At 39.0% G+C, this 20,059-nt stretch overlaps 1 protein-coding gene across 5 annotated transcripts in view; it reads right to left on the reverse strand.

The window, feature by feature from the left end:
* The window catches only part of LOC118822182 (NACHT, LRR and PYD domains-containing protein 3-like), a 221,074-nt gene that overhangs the window by 95,716 nt on the left and 105,299 nt on the right, over positions 1-20,059 (reverse strand). For 2 of the 5 annotated variants that reach the window (XR_005008425.1, XM_036591090.1), the window contains exons 5-9: positions 19,507-19,708; positions 13,380-15,129; positions 8,375-8,548; positions 6,773-6,946; positions 3,895-4,068 (exon numbers count right to left, since the gene is read on the reverse strand). The exons of 2 other annotated variants lie outside the window; for them this stretch is intronic. Coding sequence is in view for 2 of the 3 variants with exons in the window: in XM_036591090.1 (XP_036446983.1) it covers positions 3,895-4,068; positions 6,773-6,946; positions 8,375-8,548; positions 13,380-15,129; positions 19,507-19,708 (2,474 nt within the window). In the remaining variant the exon portion in view is untranslated. Of the gene's footprint in view, positions 1-974; positions 1,149-3,894; positions 4,069-6,772; positions 6,947-8,374; positions 8,549-13,379; positions 15,130-19,506; positions 19,709-20,059 lie in introns of all 5 variants that reach the window. One more of the 5 variants, XM_036591093.1, reaches the window with a different exon arrangement.

Here is a 20,059-nt window from a genome sequence, read left to right on the forward strand (position 1 = left end):
AGCGTCACAAACCACTTAAACGAATAAATTTAAGATAACTATTATAAGGTATTGAGACTAAAAGATCATGACTCTTAAGGTCAGGGTTCTGTTGTAATCAGGTGTGGATCAGCTTTAATGTGAGCTGCATGTAATCAACAAATGCTAAACCTTCCATATTTCCATACCAATATAGAGTATTTGCAGTTTGAAATATTTAAATACTATTTGTTTTAAAGATGTGGATTCAGAGAGAAAACTGCTAATCTCAGCTCCACACACACTCACACTCGTAGGGTGTGTTCAGACCTCGGCAGGTTTGGTGTGACTAAAACGATCCCTGGTACAATTACTCCTTTGCACTTGTTTGTTAGTGCAACTGAGAACGTTTCCATCTGAGCTGTGGCACGCACCACATGAGTGGACCGAGACCCCCTGAGCAGGTTGGTCTCGGTTCACTTTAAAATGAACTCAGAAATACAGGAATACAGATCAAAGACGTCTAAACGAACCAAAGACAGAACAAACTGTTGCCTCCTCTCTGCAGAACTTCTTCAGTTCGTGTAAAAGACAAGTTTCTGATGCTGTTTTGACACCTGGATGTGTTTGATCATCTCTTCTTCAGCTCTGAATCGGTAAGTAGATAGTTTCAGTTTTAAAATGAGACTGAGGCACGTTTGAAGTCATTATAAAACACTCTATATACACATTTGTCTGCACACATAAATATATTATGAATGAAGGAGCCAAAGTGTCTCCATTGTAAAAGCTGTTAGACCCTCAAGGCTTTTACAGGGATTCCACTCTGCTTTGTGTCACGTACAACAACAGTAATGCAGGAGGTCTTGTGGCTTATTGCTCTAATATCACAAGACAGGACAGATTCAGAAAGTTCAGTGGACATTACCACTGTTACTGTACATTACACAATCTGCCCAATCAGTCCTGACCTTTTATTTGAGTGACTTTTGTTAGATGCACAAACACACACTTACTCTAGTTTCTCCAGTTTACAGTGTGGATCTTCTAGTAGAGCGGAAAGCATCTTCACTTCTGACTCTCCTGGTTTATTCCAACCCAGATCCAGCTCTCTCAAGTATGAAGGATTTGATTTCAAAGCTTTAAACAGAGCTATACAGCCTTTCTCTGTAATACTGCAGTGATGTAATCTGTATAGAGATGGAGAAAACTTCCTCACATTTACGGTTCTACACACAAATACATATAGAATCTATACAAACATCAACATCTCACACACACGCAATCAAGAAGACAAAAAGAAAACTACACGCTACATAACTGAATTTATTTTGTGTGACTCTCTCATATAAACAAACACACCAAAAAAAGGAAAAACAAGAGACAGAAACGTCTTGACTTTCAATACAGAGAATATCCACATAATATACACAAATATCACCATTATTCAAGCTATTAAACCTAAAAGGCCGAGAGCAGAGTTCAGTAAAGATTCAAACAAATAATTCTTTATAATATTCTAACAAGTGTGCAAAGAACTACAGCTCCCATTTGCCCCAGAGTGATGACATCACAGACAGTCAAGAGAGTGTATGGTTATGTGAACATTGTGTATGGTTATGATCTGAATGTCACAAAGACTAGAAAAAATATATACTATTACTACGAAACAAAGTGATGATAAGAGAACATGTGGTTTCTGTATTACTACATACAAAGTTACACTATTTTACAGTCCTGTTACTACAATGTTACAATACTATTACAGAGAAATTACCAGTAAACGTATCAAGTAATACTGAATGTGTTACTATACTGAAACTATACTATCCTGTCACATATGCATATACTTACAGAAACACTGAATCACTAAAAGCTTAAATATTCCTGATATTTCTCACATTAGTTACTCTGTACTTACATACTGAACTTGCAAATTATGCAACAAATATTTCTAGTAAGTCCTACATATTTATCATTAAATTCAATGTAAGTAGTTATATATACCTGATACTTTTCCTGTAGTTTTTGCAATATATCCCATAATTACCCATAAGTATTTCATATTTACATTTTAAACTTCTGAGTAAGTGCAGCTCTAAATACTTACTAGTTTATGTAAATTACTAAATATGTGAAAAATATGTACCAGATACCACAACATATTTACTTATTAACCACATATTTACTTATTAAATACTACTTACTTACTGTACCAGAATAAAAAGATCTACCCAGTTTTCTGTAAACACTCTCATACTTTCTCTTTAACGTGTGAAACTTTTAAACATATGAAATCAATGAATAATCTAGTGAATAATCTAATCTCTGTATCATTACAAAAACAACAGCCCCTCCCCCTAAACTCACAGAGCTGATAGCAGATAAAACTTGCTGCACTGAAGGTCACTACATTACAAACACTTCTGATCTGAGATCTTATTAAAAAGCAGAAGCTTGATTTATATTTTGAACTGAAACATGACTGAGTCTGATGTAGTGACTTTACTAGATGCTCCTCTTGAAAACTACAGATTTACACACACAGTAAGACAGTAAGTATGTTTGAGTATGTTGATATTTTAAAAACACTATATTGACTCAAACATGTGAGAAGAAAACTGTACCACACTGTATCACAGCACTGTCTCCCTCCTACAACTATTATGGATCATATTCTAAATACTAAACAAAGACATTCTTAACACTGTTTCTCCAGACAAATGGAAGAAAAACTCACTTATTCTTAAAAATCCTTGAATATACAGGAGTGAAGAATGCCTGAGGAACTGGACTTCATTATTATATTTTAGTATTATTTTGGAGGACTTGGACTTTAGACCAGTTTTATTTAAATTAAACTCTTCTACCTTTGTATTTCCAAAAGAAAATGATTTAGTCACTGTTACAGATGGATTACAGAAGTACACCTTAGGTAATTATACTTGTGGGTCAACTTCAGTTTTGCCTCATGTAATTACACAAGCATATTTTAATAGTTGTAACAGCCCATTCTCTCTCATGTAATAACACAAGTATAATAACACAAATGTAATCACTGAAAAGGCAGTTTTTTTCAGATTTTTTTTTCCAGCAGTAAAAGGAAGTATGTAATAACTTATATTAAAACATTACTTACACTGTATCTGCCAGCTTTCCTAACATCTAGCTAGTATTTATGTTGCTACTGCTGTGACATTGTAACCAGTTTCAACTAAACCATTCTGTAATGTGACAGTACAGCAGTCCTCTTATATTAACATGCAACTTTTCTAATATTAATTAAATGTGTTGCATTTCCTCCAAAGCAATGTCTATGTTACCATTCCATTATTACACAGTACTTACATAACAACTACACAGGAACTGTCCACTTATTTTAAAGTGTAACTTTACACTACAGGAAAGTTCCTGTGTAATTGTTGTAAAGATACAGTGTAATTATAGGATGGTATAATCAGTGTGATGTGATTAGATTACCTTGTTAACACACAAACAGTTATGTACATAAATGTGATTTAATGTAAAATATACTTCCTTTTACTGCTGGAAAAGATTTCTTATCTGAAGTGTATCAAAAAGATACACTTGTGTAATCACATAAGGCAAAACTGAAGTTGATACACATATGTAATTACATATGCTATACTTCTCCATCTGTAACATCGAATAAATAATCAGTAGTAACATTTTTGCTGCATATGTTATTCATGCGTAACCACACATTCATTAGAGACACTTAACATAAAGTGGGACCAAAAAGACACACATTTTACTCCTTATATTTTCAGAAAGGAGTAAAATTACAACAAGTGCATCTAAACATCTTGTCGCTCTTTCTGTCCTTCAAACACACAAACATACACACATGAACACACAAAGCACCAAAAATAGCAAAGTATGTTAAGGAGGCAGAAAAGTACAATGAATTAATACCTGAGTTTCTCCAGTTTACAGTGTTGATTTTCCAGTCCAGCAGAGAGCAGCGTCACTCCTGAATCACGCAGATTATTATCACTGAGATCCAGGTCTCTCAGACTTGACGTGTTTGAGCTAATAGCTGAAGCCAGAGCTGCACAGCTTTTCTCTGAGAGATGACACCCACACAGGCTGTGACAGAAATGATATCAGAAGCATCAGCATTACACCCTGAAATATAAACAAACCTACAAAACACACACTGGGCAGTAAAACACAATTTGACAAAAATCCTCGCCTTGCCTCACAAAACAAAGTGCAATATTAGGTTAGGAAAAGAAATGAAGTCCTAAAAACATTTTTTGTGTGTTTTGTGAAAGAGAGAGAGAGAGACAGAGAGAGAGGGAGGGAGGGAGAGAGAGAGAGAGAGAGAGAGAGAGAGAGAAGGAGAGAGAGAGAGAGAGGTAATAATACTAATTTCTCTCATGCACGGACACTGGCTGAATGCACTGCTGAATCCTATTTCATGCCCCTTCAAAAACTGCAGTCCATAAAGAAATGCTTTGCTGAATCTGATGTGGAAGGAGTTGACTGGGGTGCTCAAAGTCTTGTTAATGTACAGAAGTTCTGAAACTATTGCTATGAGCTCTATATGGTGGAAAGACAAGATATCACCATCTGTCCAAGATAATCAAGTAAAATCTTTGTGTTCCAGCAACATTTGTCCCCAGTGAGAGTTTTTTCAACTGCAGTGAACACTGTAATCACTCAAGGTCAGAACTGAACCATGAGTGGGATGAATCCTTACACCCTAAATACAGATGGCATGATGCCATGTTTTCTGTCCTTCACAATACAGATGTTAAAACCCCAAGTCAGAGGCGACTTCATTTATTTAATTTCCAATCAATATAGCCATTAAGTACAAGCCAGGAGATTTTTCTGAGGAGATTAGACAGAAGATAATTCACTTGAATAAGGAAGGAAAAAGTCAAAGTAAAAGGTGAAAAACAGGCGTCTCCAAAGCTGGAGTAATTACAAGATATACAGAGAAAAAAGATATAGACTCCTAAGGTTAGTGTCATGCTGTAATCATGTGTGGATCACCTTTTATTCTCACTGCAATCAACAAATGCTGATTTCTTACCGACAGCAAGGATTTGCAGTTTGGAATATTTGAATGTGGATCCAAAGAGAATACTGCTAATCGATGACCAAATCAGTTGGCAACTAATTTAATAGTCGATTAGTTGTTGACACCATTATGCGTCTTTCTCACTAACTAGGAATGTTTTAACATTACCACTTACTAGAGAGTTAACAAAAGCGCAAAAAGAACAAAATCCTTAAAAGTGTGGGTCCACTTCACATTAAACTCAGAAAAAATAGGTTGTCAGTTGTGCTATTTGTTAAGCCAAACTTAGCTGGCATGGGAGTGCATCCTCCATAAAACACGTCAGTTCACTAGATGAAAGAGATTCATCCCAGTAAGATATGCCTTGTCCCAAACCGCATACTGGCTCACTACATAGTTTGTACAAATAGTGCGTATACCATTACAAGTGCACTCATTAGTGTAGTCTGTGAAGTATGTGGTTTGGGACATGGCCATAGTTGTGCTAGCAAGGTAGTTGGCTAATACAACTGTTAAAAGCTCTCCTATTTCGTATTATGAGCTGAGCTGTAACATTCTCTAATTTGAAATGCTGCTCTCTGGAATCGTTAATGGTGAACACAGAACAGCATTTGCAAACAGTTGTCTGTTTTCTGCAAACGTTTAGCACCACTCAAACACAGAAGGTAGTTCTCTGTGAACTTACAGTGCAGCTGGACAAAGGGTTATCACTGAAATGATATGTTTACACAAAATCGTTCAAATTTAACTGTTTAGAGAACAAGTTTGCCACGAAAGTTTGCCACTTTCCCATCTGCCCCATCAGAACGCATCTTCTCTGCAGTGGAGTATCTGCTCTCAGAGGAAAGCGAGACTCTCACAAGAGCACAGAGAGATGCTGACTTTCAATAAAGACCTGTAATTGTAGAATTTAGTTGCAATTGAGTGTAGACAGACAGCAGAGCACAGAGCACAGACTGCACTGTTTAAAATTTAATTTAGATTGACATTTTTTATTTATTTGATTAACAGAAAACTGATATAATTCTGTTATATTTTATTGCTGCTACTTTGCACAGAGAATTCTTGAATGTTATTCTTCTTTGTCTTCGTTGTTAGTTGGCAAATGCATAAAACAATCTCAAGCTAAATTTAAAAGCTGACAGCTACATAAGAGGTATTTGGTAATTGAGTAATTCACACACACACACACACACACACACACACACACATCTTCTGAGCCACTTCTCCTTCTGGGTCATGGGGGGTGCTGAAGCCTATCCCAGCTGTCATCGGGCGGAAGGCAGGATACACCCTGGACAGGTCGCCAGTCCATCACAGGGCAGACACATTTACTCACACACTCACACATAGGGGCAATTTACCATGTTCAATTGGCCTGACTGCATGTCTTTGGACTGTGGGAGGAAACCAGTGCACCCAGAGGAAACCCACGCAGACATGGGGAGAACATGCAAACTCCACACAGAAAGGACCCTGGTCGCCCAGCTTGGGAAACGAACCCAGGCCCTTCTTGCGGTGAGGTGACAGTGCTACCCACCGCGCCGCCCCTTGAATGATTCATAATCTGAATAATCGATTATTCGTTTCAGTAATGAATTATTCGGCTATCAAATTAGTCGTTTCTTTCAGCCCTACTCCACACACACTCACACGCTTACATACATTCTCCCTCTTTCACTTAAACACACACATATGAGTGTGTGTGTGTGTGCGTGAGTGTCTGTGTGTATGTAAAGTGAAAGCAGGTCAGTAACTTACTCTAGTTTCTCCAGTTTACAGTGTGGATCTTCTAGTAGAGCGGAAAGCATCTTCACTCCTGACTCTCCTGGTTTATTCCTGCCCAGATCCAGCTCTCTCAAGTGTGAAGGATTTGACTTCAGAGCTTTAAACAGAGCTATACAGCCTTTCTCTGTAATACTGCAGTGATGTAATCTGTAGAGAGATGGAGAAAACGTCCTCATATGTACAGTTCTACACACAAATACATATACAATCTATACAAACTCCATCATCTCACAATCATGCAATCAAGAAGAAAAATACAACATATTACAACACTACACAAATCTATACATTATCTATTACCCTCTTTCACATAAACAAACCCACCAAAAAAAAAAACAAAAAAAACAGAACAAAGAAGTGGAAACGTAAAATAGTTCATATTTTGTGTGGGAAATTTGCATTTGTATGAGAGACATGAAGTGAGTAACAATGTTTTATGTAAAAACCTAACTTCTTGCTCTTTTATTACAAACAGGAAAAATGTACAGACTCCCCTCTGTTGTACAGTGGTACTCTGGCACATGTGTCCTCAACTTCATGTTAAATAAACTCAATGGGTCTCATTTACCAACTGTTCTTGATAAGAAATTTCTCCTTAAAATATTCTTGCACAGTTTTCTCGAAGATTGTGACATTCGAGAATGTTCTCTTATTTGGGATCTGTTCTTAGGTAAGAAAGGAACCTACACACACTTAAGAGCACAAAGGTGTGAACAGTTCTGCACTTAAGAACACATCATGAATCTGACAGAGTTTTCTTCTGACCTGTCTCAAGAAAAAAATCTTTCTCAAGAAGAAAAATCTTAGGAAGATATTACTGAATGAGGCTCACTGGACTTTATTCATCAAAGCAGTGTGTGGTCAAATCTGATGGCAAAATGAGTGAACACAAATTTCACTGACAGATTATTGTTATTCATCAATTTTACCTGTATATCCAGGCATATCTGTATGATCAAACTCATGTAACTGGTTTGCAGTTAACTGACCAAAAGAATTATCAATATTCATCTACAATACTAATAACAGAAATAAGAATTAAATGTAACAATTAAATTTGTGCATATAACAATTAAAGCATTTAAAAATTATATTAAAAAAAATACAGTTTAACATTAGGAGAGAAAAAGAGTTGAAGTCTTAAAAACATTTGTGTTCATGTGTGTGTTTATGTGAGTGAGAGCGAGAGAGAGGGGGAGAGAATGAGGTAATGATAATCTCTCTCTGACACAGACACTGGTTAACAGCAAAGTTGACACTCATGTGTAATTACATAGGCTGTACTTCTATAATCCATCTGTAACATCGACTAAATCATCAGTAGTGACATTTTTGTTGCATTTGTATTTATGCCTAACCACACAGTCATTAGAGACACTTAACATAAAGTGGGACCAAAAAGAAACTTCTTACTCCTTATGTTTTCAGTAAGGAGTAAAATTAGTACAAGTACAAATAAACATCATGTCTCTCTTTCTGTCCTTCAAACACACAAACATACACACACATGAACACATAAAGCACAAACAATAGCAAAGTATGTTAAGGAGGCAGAAAAGTACAGTGAATTAATACCTGAGTTTCTCCAGTTTACAGTGTTGATTCTCCAGTCCAGCAGAGAGCAGCGTCACTCCTGAATCACACAGTTTATTTTGACTCAGATCCAGTTCTCTCAGACTTGAGGTGTTTGAGCTGAGAGCTGAGACCAGAGCTGCACAGCTTCTCTCTGAGAGATCACACCGAGACAGGCTGTGACAGAAATGATATCAGAAACATTATCATTGCACCCTCAAATACAAACAGACCTACAAAACACACACTGGGCAGTTAAAAAAAATAGACAAAAATTGTCACCTTGCCTCACAAAACAAAGTGCAATATTAGGTTAGGAAAAGAGATGAAGTCCTAAAAACATTTTTTGTGTGTTTTTGTGTGTGAGAGAGAGAGAGAGAGAGAGAGAGAGAGAGAGAGAGAGAAGGAGAGAGAGAGAGAGAGAGAGAGAGGTGATCATACTAATTTCTCATGCACGGACACTGGCTGAATGCACTGCTGAATCCTATTTCATGCCCCTTCAAAAACTGCAGTCCATAAAGAAATGCTTTGCTGAATCTGGTGTGGAAGGAGTTGACTGGGCTGCTGAAAGTCTTGTTAATGCACAGAAATTCTGAAACTATTGCTATGAGCTCTATATGGTGGAAAGACAAGATATCTGTCCAACATGATCAAGTAAAATCTTTGTGTTCCAGCAACATTTGTCCCCAGTGAGAGTTTTTTTTTTTTCAACTGCAATAAACCAACCGCTCAAGGTCAGAACTGAATCACCCCAAATGCAGATGGCATGATGCCATGTTTTCTGTCCTTCACAATACAGATGTTAAAACCCCAAAAGTCAGAGGCCACTTCATTTATTTAATTTCCAATCAATACAGCCATTAAGTACAAGTCAGGAGATTTTTCTGAGGAGATTAGACAGAAGATAATTCAAGCTGGAGTAATTACAAGATATACAGAGAAAAAAAGATATAGACTCCTAAGGTTAGTGTCATGCTGTAATCAGGCGTGGATCACCTTTTATTCTCACTGCAATCAACAAATGCTGATTTCTTACCAACAGCAAGGATTTGCAGTTTGGAATATTTGAATGTGGATCCAAAGAGAATACTGCTAATCCCCAATCCACACTAGGGGTGCAATGATTATTTGATTTAGTCGACTAAAATCAACGACCAAATCAGTTGGCAACTAATTTAATAGTCAATTAGTTGTTGACACCATTACACGTCTTTCTCACTAACTAGGAATGTTTTAACATTACCACTTACTAGAGAGTTAACAAAAGCGCAAAAAGAACAAAATCCTTAAAAGTGTGGGTCCACTTCACATTAAACTCAGAAACAATAGGTTGTCAGTTGTGCTATTTGTTAAAGCCAAACGTAGCTGGCATGGCAGTGCATCTGGGCTTGGACTGACTGACCTCATCAAGAGAAAAATGAAATCTCAAGATACACTACAGTGAGGGTGGCTGTCCACCAGCTGAAGCTCAGTAGAAGACAGAACACTCAAATATTACTCTTGAACGCTGTGCAGGTCTGATCAGCAGCTACTGAAAGCACTTTCTTCAGGTTATTGCCGTCAAACGACTTTTGACCAGGTATTAAACACAAGTGTTCACTGAATTTGTCCACCAGCATTGTGAATGTTTAATTAGTGTGAACAATAAACACATAAATGATTATCATTGTTTGTGTGTTACTAGCATTAGTTTATTGCATTTGTGTTTGTCTGTACTTGTGAATTAGATGAAGAGAAAAATACATTTTATGATGAATTAATGTAGAAAACTGAGTGATATCAAAGTATATACATCATTTTATTTACCACTGTATGCAAAGCAATAATAACTGGGTGTTGTTGTTGAAAGACTACAATCTGTACTGTAGAGATGGTCTGCAGTGAAGCTGAGCTGGAGCTGTCGGTTTATCTGACAATTTTTTTGAAAATCATGATCTGTTTACTGTTTACAGTGAAGGCTACCAAAATGTAAACATTTTACTTTTAAAACTACAGCAGTCAGTCTCCTCAGTTCTCAAACACTAACAGAGTTGTTAAAAGAAGAGGTCATACAGCACAGTGGTAAACAGGCCCCTGTTACAACTTTTTTGAAACGTGTTGCTGGCATCAAATTCAAAATGGGCATATATTTTTTTAAAACAATAAAATTAAAATAAAAAATAAAAATGTCATCAGAACACATCAATTTTCATAGCTATAATAAATGATACACTACTGAGACTCCAGTCTCCATTCCCTCTGTTGACAGGCTGACCAGCTGGGTGTCAGATATTTCTCAGTGGATGTCTAAAATGTTTAGACAGTTAAATCGAGAAAAAACTGAAATGCTCAGACACGTTTGAAATGCAGTAAAGTCCAGAGAAAGCTGCTTTGTGAGAAACGAGGCCTCCTTTCATCCCAAATCAAATCTGAAGTATGAAACACTCGTCAATCTCTGTTTTATCCCCCATTTGAATAACGTTATTAAGGCTGCATTCTATCATTTATCAAACAGGTCGACTGCTAAACTCTTCTGTCTCACAATAATGCAGAAAAACCTGTTCATACATTTGTTACAAGTAGAATTGATCACTGTAATGATTTTCACATCACTGCTGTTTGGAAACAACTTTTCTGGTTACCTGTATCTTTTAGGCACTTACAAAAATATTCCATGCCTGATTAATTAACAAACATGTCCTAGATTCTTGGAAAGGTGTATTATTATTTTAAGGGTGAGCTTGAGAATGTATATTCGAGTACTCGTTGTTATCAATGATTATTCAAAGCGCTGTTCAGGGAAATCCTATGGACTAATTATTTGTGTGTAATTACAGAAAATACTTAAAGACCCACTGGACACTGCAGGACCCAATATGGTCACTAACCTATTTCTATGGCATTTTTCAGTAGATTTTCAATGAAAGATTTTGAATGAATGTCCTTAAGAAACAGTCTTTTCACGTGGAGTGGCACAGCCACCCGGCACAGTCAGGTGAAAAGGAATTGCAGTCTATATATGCTGGGGTTTGCTGTTCACAGGGTAAATGAAAAATCTGATGGAAGATGAAATCTGATATCTTGAGTAAAAGTGTTTTGTTTTACATCTTTATTATTCTTAAAGTGCTTGAATTTATCCCCATCTAAAGACTGAACAACAGACCTTAAAACTAAACCTTAAAAGCAGTGTTTCCCATATCATTGCATCACGTACCACATGGCTGGGAGGAGATGCACTTCATGAACAAAAGTTTGTGGACACCCCTCCTAGTTATTGAGTTCAGGTGTTTCAGCCAAACTTACTGCTAACAGGTGTATAAAATCAAGCACATAGCCTTGCAGTCTAGATGTCTTAGGATGCCACCTTTGCCACAAGTCAGTTCAAGAAATTTCTGCTACTGTTGTGAAATGGAAGATTGTAGGAGCAACAACTGCTCATCCGCAAAGCAACAGATCACGCAAAAACTCACAGAGTAGGGCAGTCGAACTCTGAAGCATATGGCATCTAAAAAACGCATATACTCTGTTTTATCACTCACTACAAAGGTCAAAACTGCATCTGGAAACAACATCAGCAGAAGATCTGTGCGTCAGGAGCTTCAAATGGGTTTCCATGACTGAGCAGCTGCACAGAAGCTTGTGATCACAATGTGCATTGCCAAGTGTCGGCTGGAGTGGTGTAAAGTGCACTATCACAGGACTCTGGAGCAGTGGAAACATGTTCCAGCATAAACTGGAATGTCAATAGTGAGCCAGGCCATCTCGTCCAAAGTCAGTGTCTGACCTCACAGATGCTTATTTGACTGAATGGGTACAAATTCCCACAAATACACTCCAAAATCTTGTGGAAAGCCTTCCCAGCAGAGTGGCAACTCCATATTAATGCCCATAGTTTTGGAATGTGCAACAAGCTCATATGGGTGTGATGGTCAGGTGTTCTCATACTTTTGGCTATACAGTGTAGCTGGCAGATGAACATTTTGGCAGGCAAACATTTTCTTCCTAGTATTCACCCTTTTGCAAACTGACAATCTACTTTCAGTGTGTGTGGCAGAGGTGAAAGGTGCACTAGTAATGGCTAAGTTAACGTTGGCTCTTCAGTGTCTAGCTCTAGTCACCTATATAGAGTCCTAATACTTAATTTAATTAATGACATAAAGGTATGGTAAATGGCACAAATAGCCATTTTTTTGCACTGGGTAAGTTTTAAATAATATAGTGGCTCTGTATCCTCGCACTGGAGAACCCCTGTCCTGTACTCTATTAGAGGAGACACTTTGGAAAAGCAGTGATGGCTGATTACTGAATACACTGTAATTCATTGCAAAAATGAACTGTACAAAAGTAACATATTCAGGATACATTTAAAATACATCTGTTTACTTTTGTTCCGCACTGTTACTGGTTGGCACTTTTCTTCTGTTAATATGTTTCTTAAAAATTTCTTCCTGCTTTAATGAAGTTCTGAAATTCTCTACTATTTCTCCACTTTCATCACCTGCTTCAGCCACTGCTCTCCCTCAACCCCCTGAGCAGGACTGCTTTGATGAATGCACAAGGAGATCCACAAAAAACTATATATAATCTTTTGAGATCATTTTAGGAAACCCACTAAATTAAAAAAAAAAAACAATTTTTAAAAATAACACCATTAATACTTTATTGGCACGTGGGTGTCATATGGGAGCTATATCTGTTTCTTTCCAGTCAAATATATGGGTAATGTAGTTTGAAAACTTCATAATACAAGAAGTTGAACGCTTTATAATATAAGAAGCTGAGCTATTTTTTCTACTGAAAGTTGACTCATTTTTCCACAAATCTGAGCTATAAACTGAATGTCAGATTGTGTCTCTTCAGTGATATGCTCTGTAAAAATTATTTTTATAAAAAATACAAAGAGCATCTAGGATTTTTACATTTATTTCACGCAGTTCCTGAATAATTTGCCTTACGATTTGGGCATGTAAATTCATATGGAAAAACCACAATATACCCACGAGAATAAGAGGTTAATAAAAATACTCACTCAGCTTTTCTGGATGCTGTAACGACTGGCAGAAGCCTCAGTAGACACTCCTCTGATTGGTCATATTTTCTCAGGTAAAACTCATCCAGCTCTTCCTCTGTGTTCAACAACACAAACACCAGAGCTGACCACTGAGCAGGAGAGAGGTGTACTCCATCTAGACAGGGATAGTTTCCTCTGTTCAGGTATGTCTGGACTTCCTGCACTAGAGAGTGGTCATTCAGTTCATTCAGACAGTGGAACAGATTGATGTATTTCTCTGGAGTGAGATTCTCCCTGAGCTTCTCCTTGATGTACTCAACTGTTTCCTCTCTGCAGTTAGAAGTGCTTCCTGTCTGTGTCAGTAGACCTCGTAAGAGAGTCTGATTAGACTCCAGTGAGAAACCCAGAAGGAAACGGAGAAAAAGGTCCAGGAGTCCATTCTCACTCTGTAAAGCTCTGTCCACTGCACTCTTGAGAAAATCAGTCTTTATTGATTTTAAATGTGTTTGCTGTTCCAGCACATTTCTTTTCTCAGAAATAGAATAGGAGAAAAATGCATATAAAGCAGCCAGAAACTCCTGAACACTCTGATGGACAAAGCTGAACACCTTCCCCAGGTGCAGCCCAAACTCCTCTCTGAAGATCTGAGTGCACAGTCCTAAGAACACTAACTCTTCTCTGACATCAATGCCACACTCTCTCAGGTTTTCCTCATAGAAGATCAGGCTGCCTTTTTCCAGCTGTTGGAAAGCCAGTTTTCCCAGAGCCAGAATAATCTTTCTAGTCTGCCGAGGATCAGCGTCACTTTTTCTTCTGTACTTTTGCTTGTCATGTTTGATTTGAAACATCAAGAAGTGTATGAACACTTGAGTGAGAGTCTTGGGGTCTCCACTTGTTGCTTGACACAAGATTTTCTCCAGAGAATTGGCTGCAATCCTACAAAAGGCCGGTATGTGGCACATGATGTAGAGGCTTCTTAAGGATTTCATGTGTTTGATGATTCTGTTGGCCAGAATCTGGTCGCTGATCCTCTTCCTGCAATATTCCTCTTTCTGAATGTCATTGAAACCCTGTATCTGTGTTACCAAATCAGAGGGGATCTGATCACATGCTGCTGGTCGAGAGGTGATCCAGATAAGAGCATAGGGAAGAAGATTCCCCTTGATGAGGTTTGTTAGCAGCACATCCACTGAGGCTGACTGTGTTACATCAGACAAGCTCTCATTGTTCTGGAAATCTAGAGAAAGTCGACTTTCATCCAGACCATCAAAGATGAACAAGACTTTGTACTGATAATAATCTGTTGGTTTTAATTCTTTTATGTCTGTGAAAAACTGATGAAGAAGATCAACTAGACTGTGTTTTCTACTCTTCATGAAATTCAGCTCCCTAAAAGGAAGTGGAAATATGAAGTGGATATCCTGATTTGCTTTTCCTTCAGCCCAGTCCAGAATGAACTTCTGCACTGAGACTGTTTTTCCAATTCCAGCAACTCCTTTTGTCAGCACAGTTCTGACGGCTTTGTCTTTGAAGATGTCATTGCAGTTGATGGGTCTCTCCTGTGTTGCTGGTCTCCTGGATGCTGTCTCAATCTGTCTCACCTCATGTTCATTATTGACCTCTATACTCCCACCTTCTGTGATGTAGAGTTCTGTGTAGATCTCATTCAAAAGTGTTGAGCCTCCATGATATGAAATTCCTTCATTAATTTTCTGGAATTTTTCTTTCAATGTGAATTTGAGCTTTTGATGACAAGCAGGAGCCAGTTCTGAAAAAAAAGAAATTACAGGAAACATGTTATACCACAAACACAATAAAGCATATTACCCTTCTACCAACATGGTCAACATTAATTAAACTGAATCGTCTCTATGGTATTCATGTCTAGGCATCATTAAAACTGAATATCCAAAATTAGTTTAGATAAAAACCCTTCCTGGATTGGGGCCATGCCGTGGTGGGAGGGCTAGTGTGGTCTAGGGATCTTCAGAGCTAGTGAAGTGAAGACCCAGACTAACTTGATCCAAAAACCCTCCACGAAGAAAAGGACAAGTCGAGGTATTCGGCCTTCTTGGAGTGAGTGGGTGGGGTTCTGGAAAGGGCCCTTCCTACAGACTCCATAGTCTTAATGGGAGACTTCAATGCTCATGTTGGCAATGACTGGGAGACCTAGAGAGGTGTGATGGGGAAGAACAGCCTGCCCAATCTAAACCCGAATTGTGAATTGTTATTGGACTTCTGTGCTAGGCATGGATTGTCCATAACAAAAACCAAGCTTGAACACAAGGATGTTCATAAGTGTACATGGTACCAGAGCTCCTTGGGTCAAAGGTCAATGATCGACATTGTTGTTGTTTCAGCTGACTTGTGAGCATATGTTCTGGACACTCAAGTGAAGAGAGGTGCTGAGCTGACAATTGATCACCATTTGGTGGTGAGTTGGATCAGATGGCAGGGAAGACTGATGGTCAGACCCAGTAGGCCCTAGTGAATAGTGAGGGTGTGCTGGGAACGACTGTCGGAGACCCCTGTTCGGAATGATTTTAACTCCCACTTCCTGGAGAGCTTCTCATGTCCCAGAGGAGGTAGGGGACATGGAGTCTGAATGGACCCTGATCAAAACCTCCACTGTGGAAGCTTGTGGGTGCCTGTCAGGGCGGTAACCCAAGAACCCCCTGGTGGACACTGATGGTGAGGGAGGCCGTCAAGCTGAAGAAAGAGGACTTTAGGGACTGGATGGCCCGGAGGACTCTCGACTCAGCAGATAGGTACCAACAGGCAAAAAAGGTGGCAGCAGCAACAGTGGCAGAAGCAAAATCCAGGGCGTGGGAGGAGTTTGGTGACAAAACGAGGAGGTTCTGGACAACTGTCCGGCAACTCAGGAGCAGTCTAGGTGGCTTTTTTAGCAGAGGTGGAGAAACTCTGACTTCAAAAGAGGATATTGTCAGTCGGTGGAAGGAGCACTTTGAGGAACTCCTTAATCCGGGAGACAGGGCAAAAGCCTTCTGACTTGTCAAGCTCCATTTCCCTGGTGGGGATCAGTGTGGTAGTTGGCAAGCTCTTCAATGGCAAGGCACAAGGGGTGGATAAGATTTGTCCAGAAATGCTTAAGGCTCAAGATATTGTGGGGCTGTCGTGACTGACACACCTCTGCAATATTACATGGACCTAGAGAACAGTACCCTTGGACTGGCAGACCGGATGGCGGTCCCTATTTTTAAGAAAGAGGACCGGAGAGTGTGTGCCAAGTACCGGGGTGTCACACTGCTCAGCCTCCCTGGGAAAGTCTAGGCCAAGGTGCTGGAAAGGAGACTTCGCCAATTCATGGACAGGGTGTCAAGGCATAGTCGAGGTCAGGAGGGCATTATGTGTGGAGGCCGGAGCATGGCGTCTCTGCTGTTTCCAGACGATGTTGTTCTTTTGGCTCAATCACATGGATGCCTCCAGCGCTCACTGGAGTAGTTTGCAGCTGAGTGTGAAGCGGTCGTTATGCAGATCAGCACCTCCAAGTCTGAGTCCATGGTCCTAGCCTGGAAAAGGATGGCATGCCCACTCCAGGTAGGAGGAAAGGACTTCCCCAGGTGGAGGAGTTTAAGTATCTCATGGTCTTGTTCACGAGTGACGGGAAGAGGGATCGTGAGATCGGCCGCAGGCTGGGACAGGCGGCGGTAGTGATGCGGTGACTGTACTGGACTGTAGTGGTGAAGAGGGAACTGAAAAATAAGGCGAATATATCACCTATGGTCATGAGCTGTGGGTAATGACTGAAAGAATGAGAAAGCGGCGGAAATTAGCTTTCTTCACAGTGTGATGGGCTACACTCTACTTGATAGGGTGAGGAGCTGGATCATCCAGGAGGAGCTCGGAGTAGAGCCGCTACTCCTCTGGAATTGAGAGGAGCCAGTTGAGGTGATTCAGGCATCTGATCCAAGTGCCTCCCGTGGGGTGTACCAGGCACGGCCTACTGGGACAAGACACCGGGGGTGGTCCTAGGACCTGCTGGAGGGATTATATCTACAAGTTGGCCTGGGAGCGGCTTGGGGTCCCCAAGAATGAGCTGGAGGAAGTTGCAGGGGACAGGGTTGTCTGGGATTCTCTGCTCTCCCAACTGCTACCTCAACCCTCTCTGGACTAAGCGGTTAATGATGATGATGATGATGATGATGAGTTTAGATAATAAAGGAACACATCTTGCTCTTTCATCATGAAGAAATTCCTTCCAATTAATTTTAAACTTGCCAGAATTTCTATGCTTTGTTTATTTGTTACTTGTTAAAATAATTAACTTTATCATGAAGAAAAAATTAGTGAAATGGGCTCTGCATTAAAAAACTGCATTACAACAGACATTACGAACATATATATATATATATATATATATATAAAATAGGAGTGCGGGTGCACACACACACACACACATATATATATATATATATATATATATATATATATATATATATATATATATATATATATATATATAAAATAGGGGTGCGGGAAAAAAAATCGATTCTTAGATGCATCACGATGCAGACTGAATCGATTAACAAATGTCAAAAATCGTTTTTCTAAATATTTAATGTATATTTAATTTATTTATAATGTTGACAGAACGCAAAAGGCGGAACTTGGAAGTGCGGAAGTGCAGCGTCCGGACAGTCTGTGGCGGCACACAACAAAAACACACATGGATGAGCGAGAAATCCGACTGGCATTCTCTGCATTAAAAGCCAGGTTAGATCAGGAGTCACAACCCAAATGTTAAGAAGAGCCATTTTGTCCTTTCAGCAAAAATCAAAACAGCTTGAGAGCCAAAACATTTAATGTCCAGCATGCCTCAGTGTGTGCTGATGTCCTAGTATAGGCTAAACAATATAAACGAGAGCGCAGATTTACTTCACTCTGCTTTAAGCTTTAGCTACAGCCGCTTTCCTCCCCTTTCCCTCAGGAAACTTTTATTCAAAAATAGAGCAGCTTATTGTCTCTCAGCGTTCAACTGTTTTACGAGGCTGAAGTCGCTTCTCATTCGCCAGCTTCTTGTTCGGTTTTTCCCGTTCCACCTTAAATTCTGACTGAGACGCAGAATGTAAATGCGACACCATTTAAGGTGGAAATTCGAAAGAGAAGCGACTTCATCTTTGTAACGGTTTAGTGTTTGACAGTCTCTCGTTGCAGATTTAACGTACCAGGAAACCAACTGCGCTGCTTATAAATGTGAATAACGCATCGTTGCTAGGTGACCTGCAATCTGCATGGCAATTCTCAGTCGTTGAGAAACAGGGATTTTGCGCTATGCCCCGTCTCGAAGATACTTTACTGACACAGCGACTCCCCTGCCCCACTCTCTACAACAACACCAAAACCGAAGATATAAAATCACTAAAGAAAACGGGTAGGACGGCTGTAACGTGCTGCGTGGACATCCATTACCACTGGATCTTATTTGAGTGTAACTGCGCATTTTATTGCAGATGAGTGGCAGCAGCGTCTCATGTACTCCAATCAAGAGCACTGAATGAGAGTTCACTTGCCACATCACTTCCATTTGATTTATTAAAAATATATGTATTCAAAGGAATTGTATTAGTGATTCTGGGGTTCTATTGTTTAAATGTTTATTTTACGTATAATGTTTGTGTAAGTTTAGTTTCCATATGTGGACTGTATGAACTGGAGAGTGAACTGTATGTTATGAAACTTTAACAATATATGCATACTACATTAATCTAATTTAAAAAAAAGCAAGGAATATTCTGGTTTTCCACAATATGGGCCCTCTGATTTATTTCTAGACATTTGTAGTAGTTTCAAGTAACTTTATTAAGTGATATTTTCTCATTATATTAGCAGATAATTTTACCTATTTTAAGAATTATGTCTGACATAAACAAAATTATGTGAGATTATAAGTGAGATCATTTCACTTCATAAATTACTAAAACAAAATACATGAACAAATATTAAACATTAATGATAAAAACAGTAGCAAACAACATTCTTTTTAAATATATATACTGTATATAGGAACAGGTAATCTATATCTACTTTGAATTTTCATGGGGACCCTAAGCCTCATGCAAAGACCACCACTGTATATACAGGCTTTCCAGAGCTGCTCAGTGTTCCAGTGTGACAGAGTTCTTACTGGTTTGTAGTGTGTTGGCGAGGTCTGTCTGGTTCATGTTCCTCAGGACGTGCAGTGCAATCTGCAGTGTTCCTTCTCTGACAGTCTGATCCACCTCATCCCCCACCTCCCTCTCAGAGCATGCTGGGAAATCTGGACTCAGCAACTCCTTTAACCTCTTCAGCTGATTCTTCACCAGAGAGATGATTTTGTGCTCCAGTTCCTTATTGGACATAAACAGGAACAGAAAGCAACTAAAATACCACCATGTCATTGTTCTCATGGTTCTCATATCAGGCCCACTGAGAGACTTACTGGTCTGTAGAGTTACTTTATGTAATAAAACACGCATACATATAACATATAACAACATATAACATATAACATATGCATATAACAACCTGCTCAACCTCACATCAGTATACTACATATTAGAGTCAGTACACTAGTACACTATGTTTCAGTTTATTATTCACTTCCTGCAGTTCAAGCTTTCACCCAAGAACAATGATGGTGAAATGTGAATATGGTCTTACATTCTGAATAAATGATATGGAGAAATTATTAGCCTACA

This window comes from Colossoma macropomum, unplaced genomic scaffold (assembly GCF_904425465.1).
Source record: "Colossoma macropomum unplaced genomic scaffold, Colossoma_macropomum, whole genome shotgun sequence".
Classification (NCBI taxonomy): domain Eukaryota; kingdom Metazoa; phylum Chordata; class Actinopteri; order Characiformes; family Serrasalmidae; genus Colossoma; species Colossoma macropomum.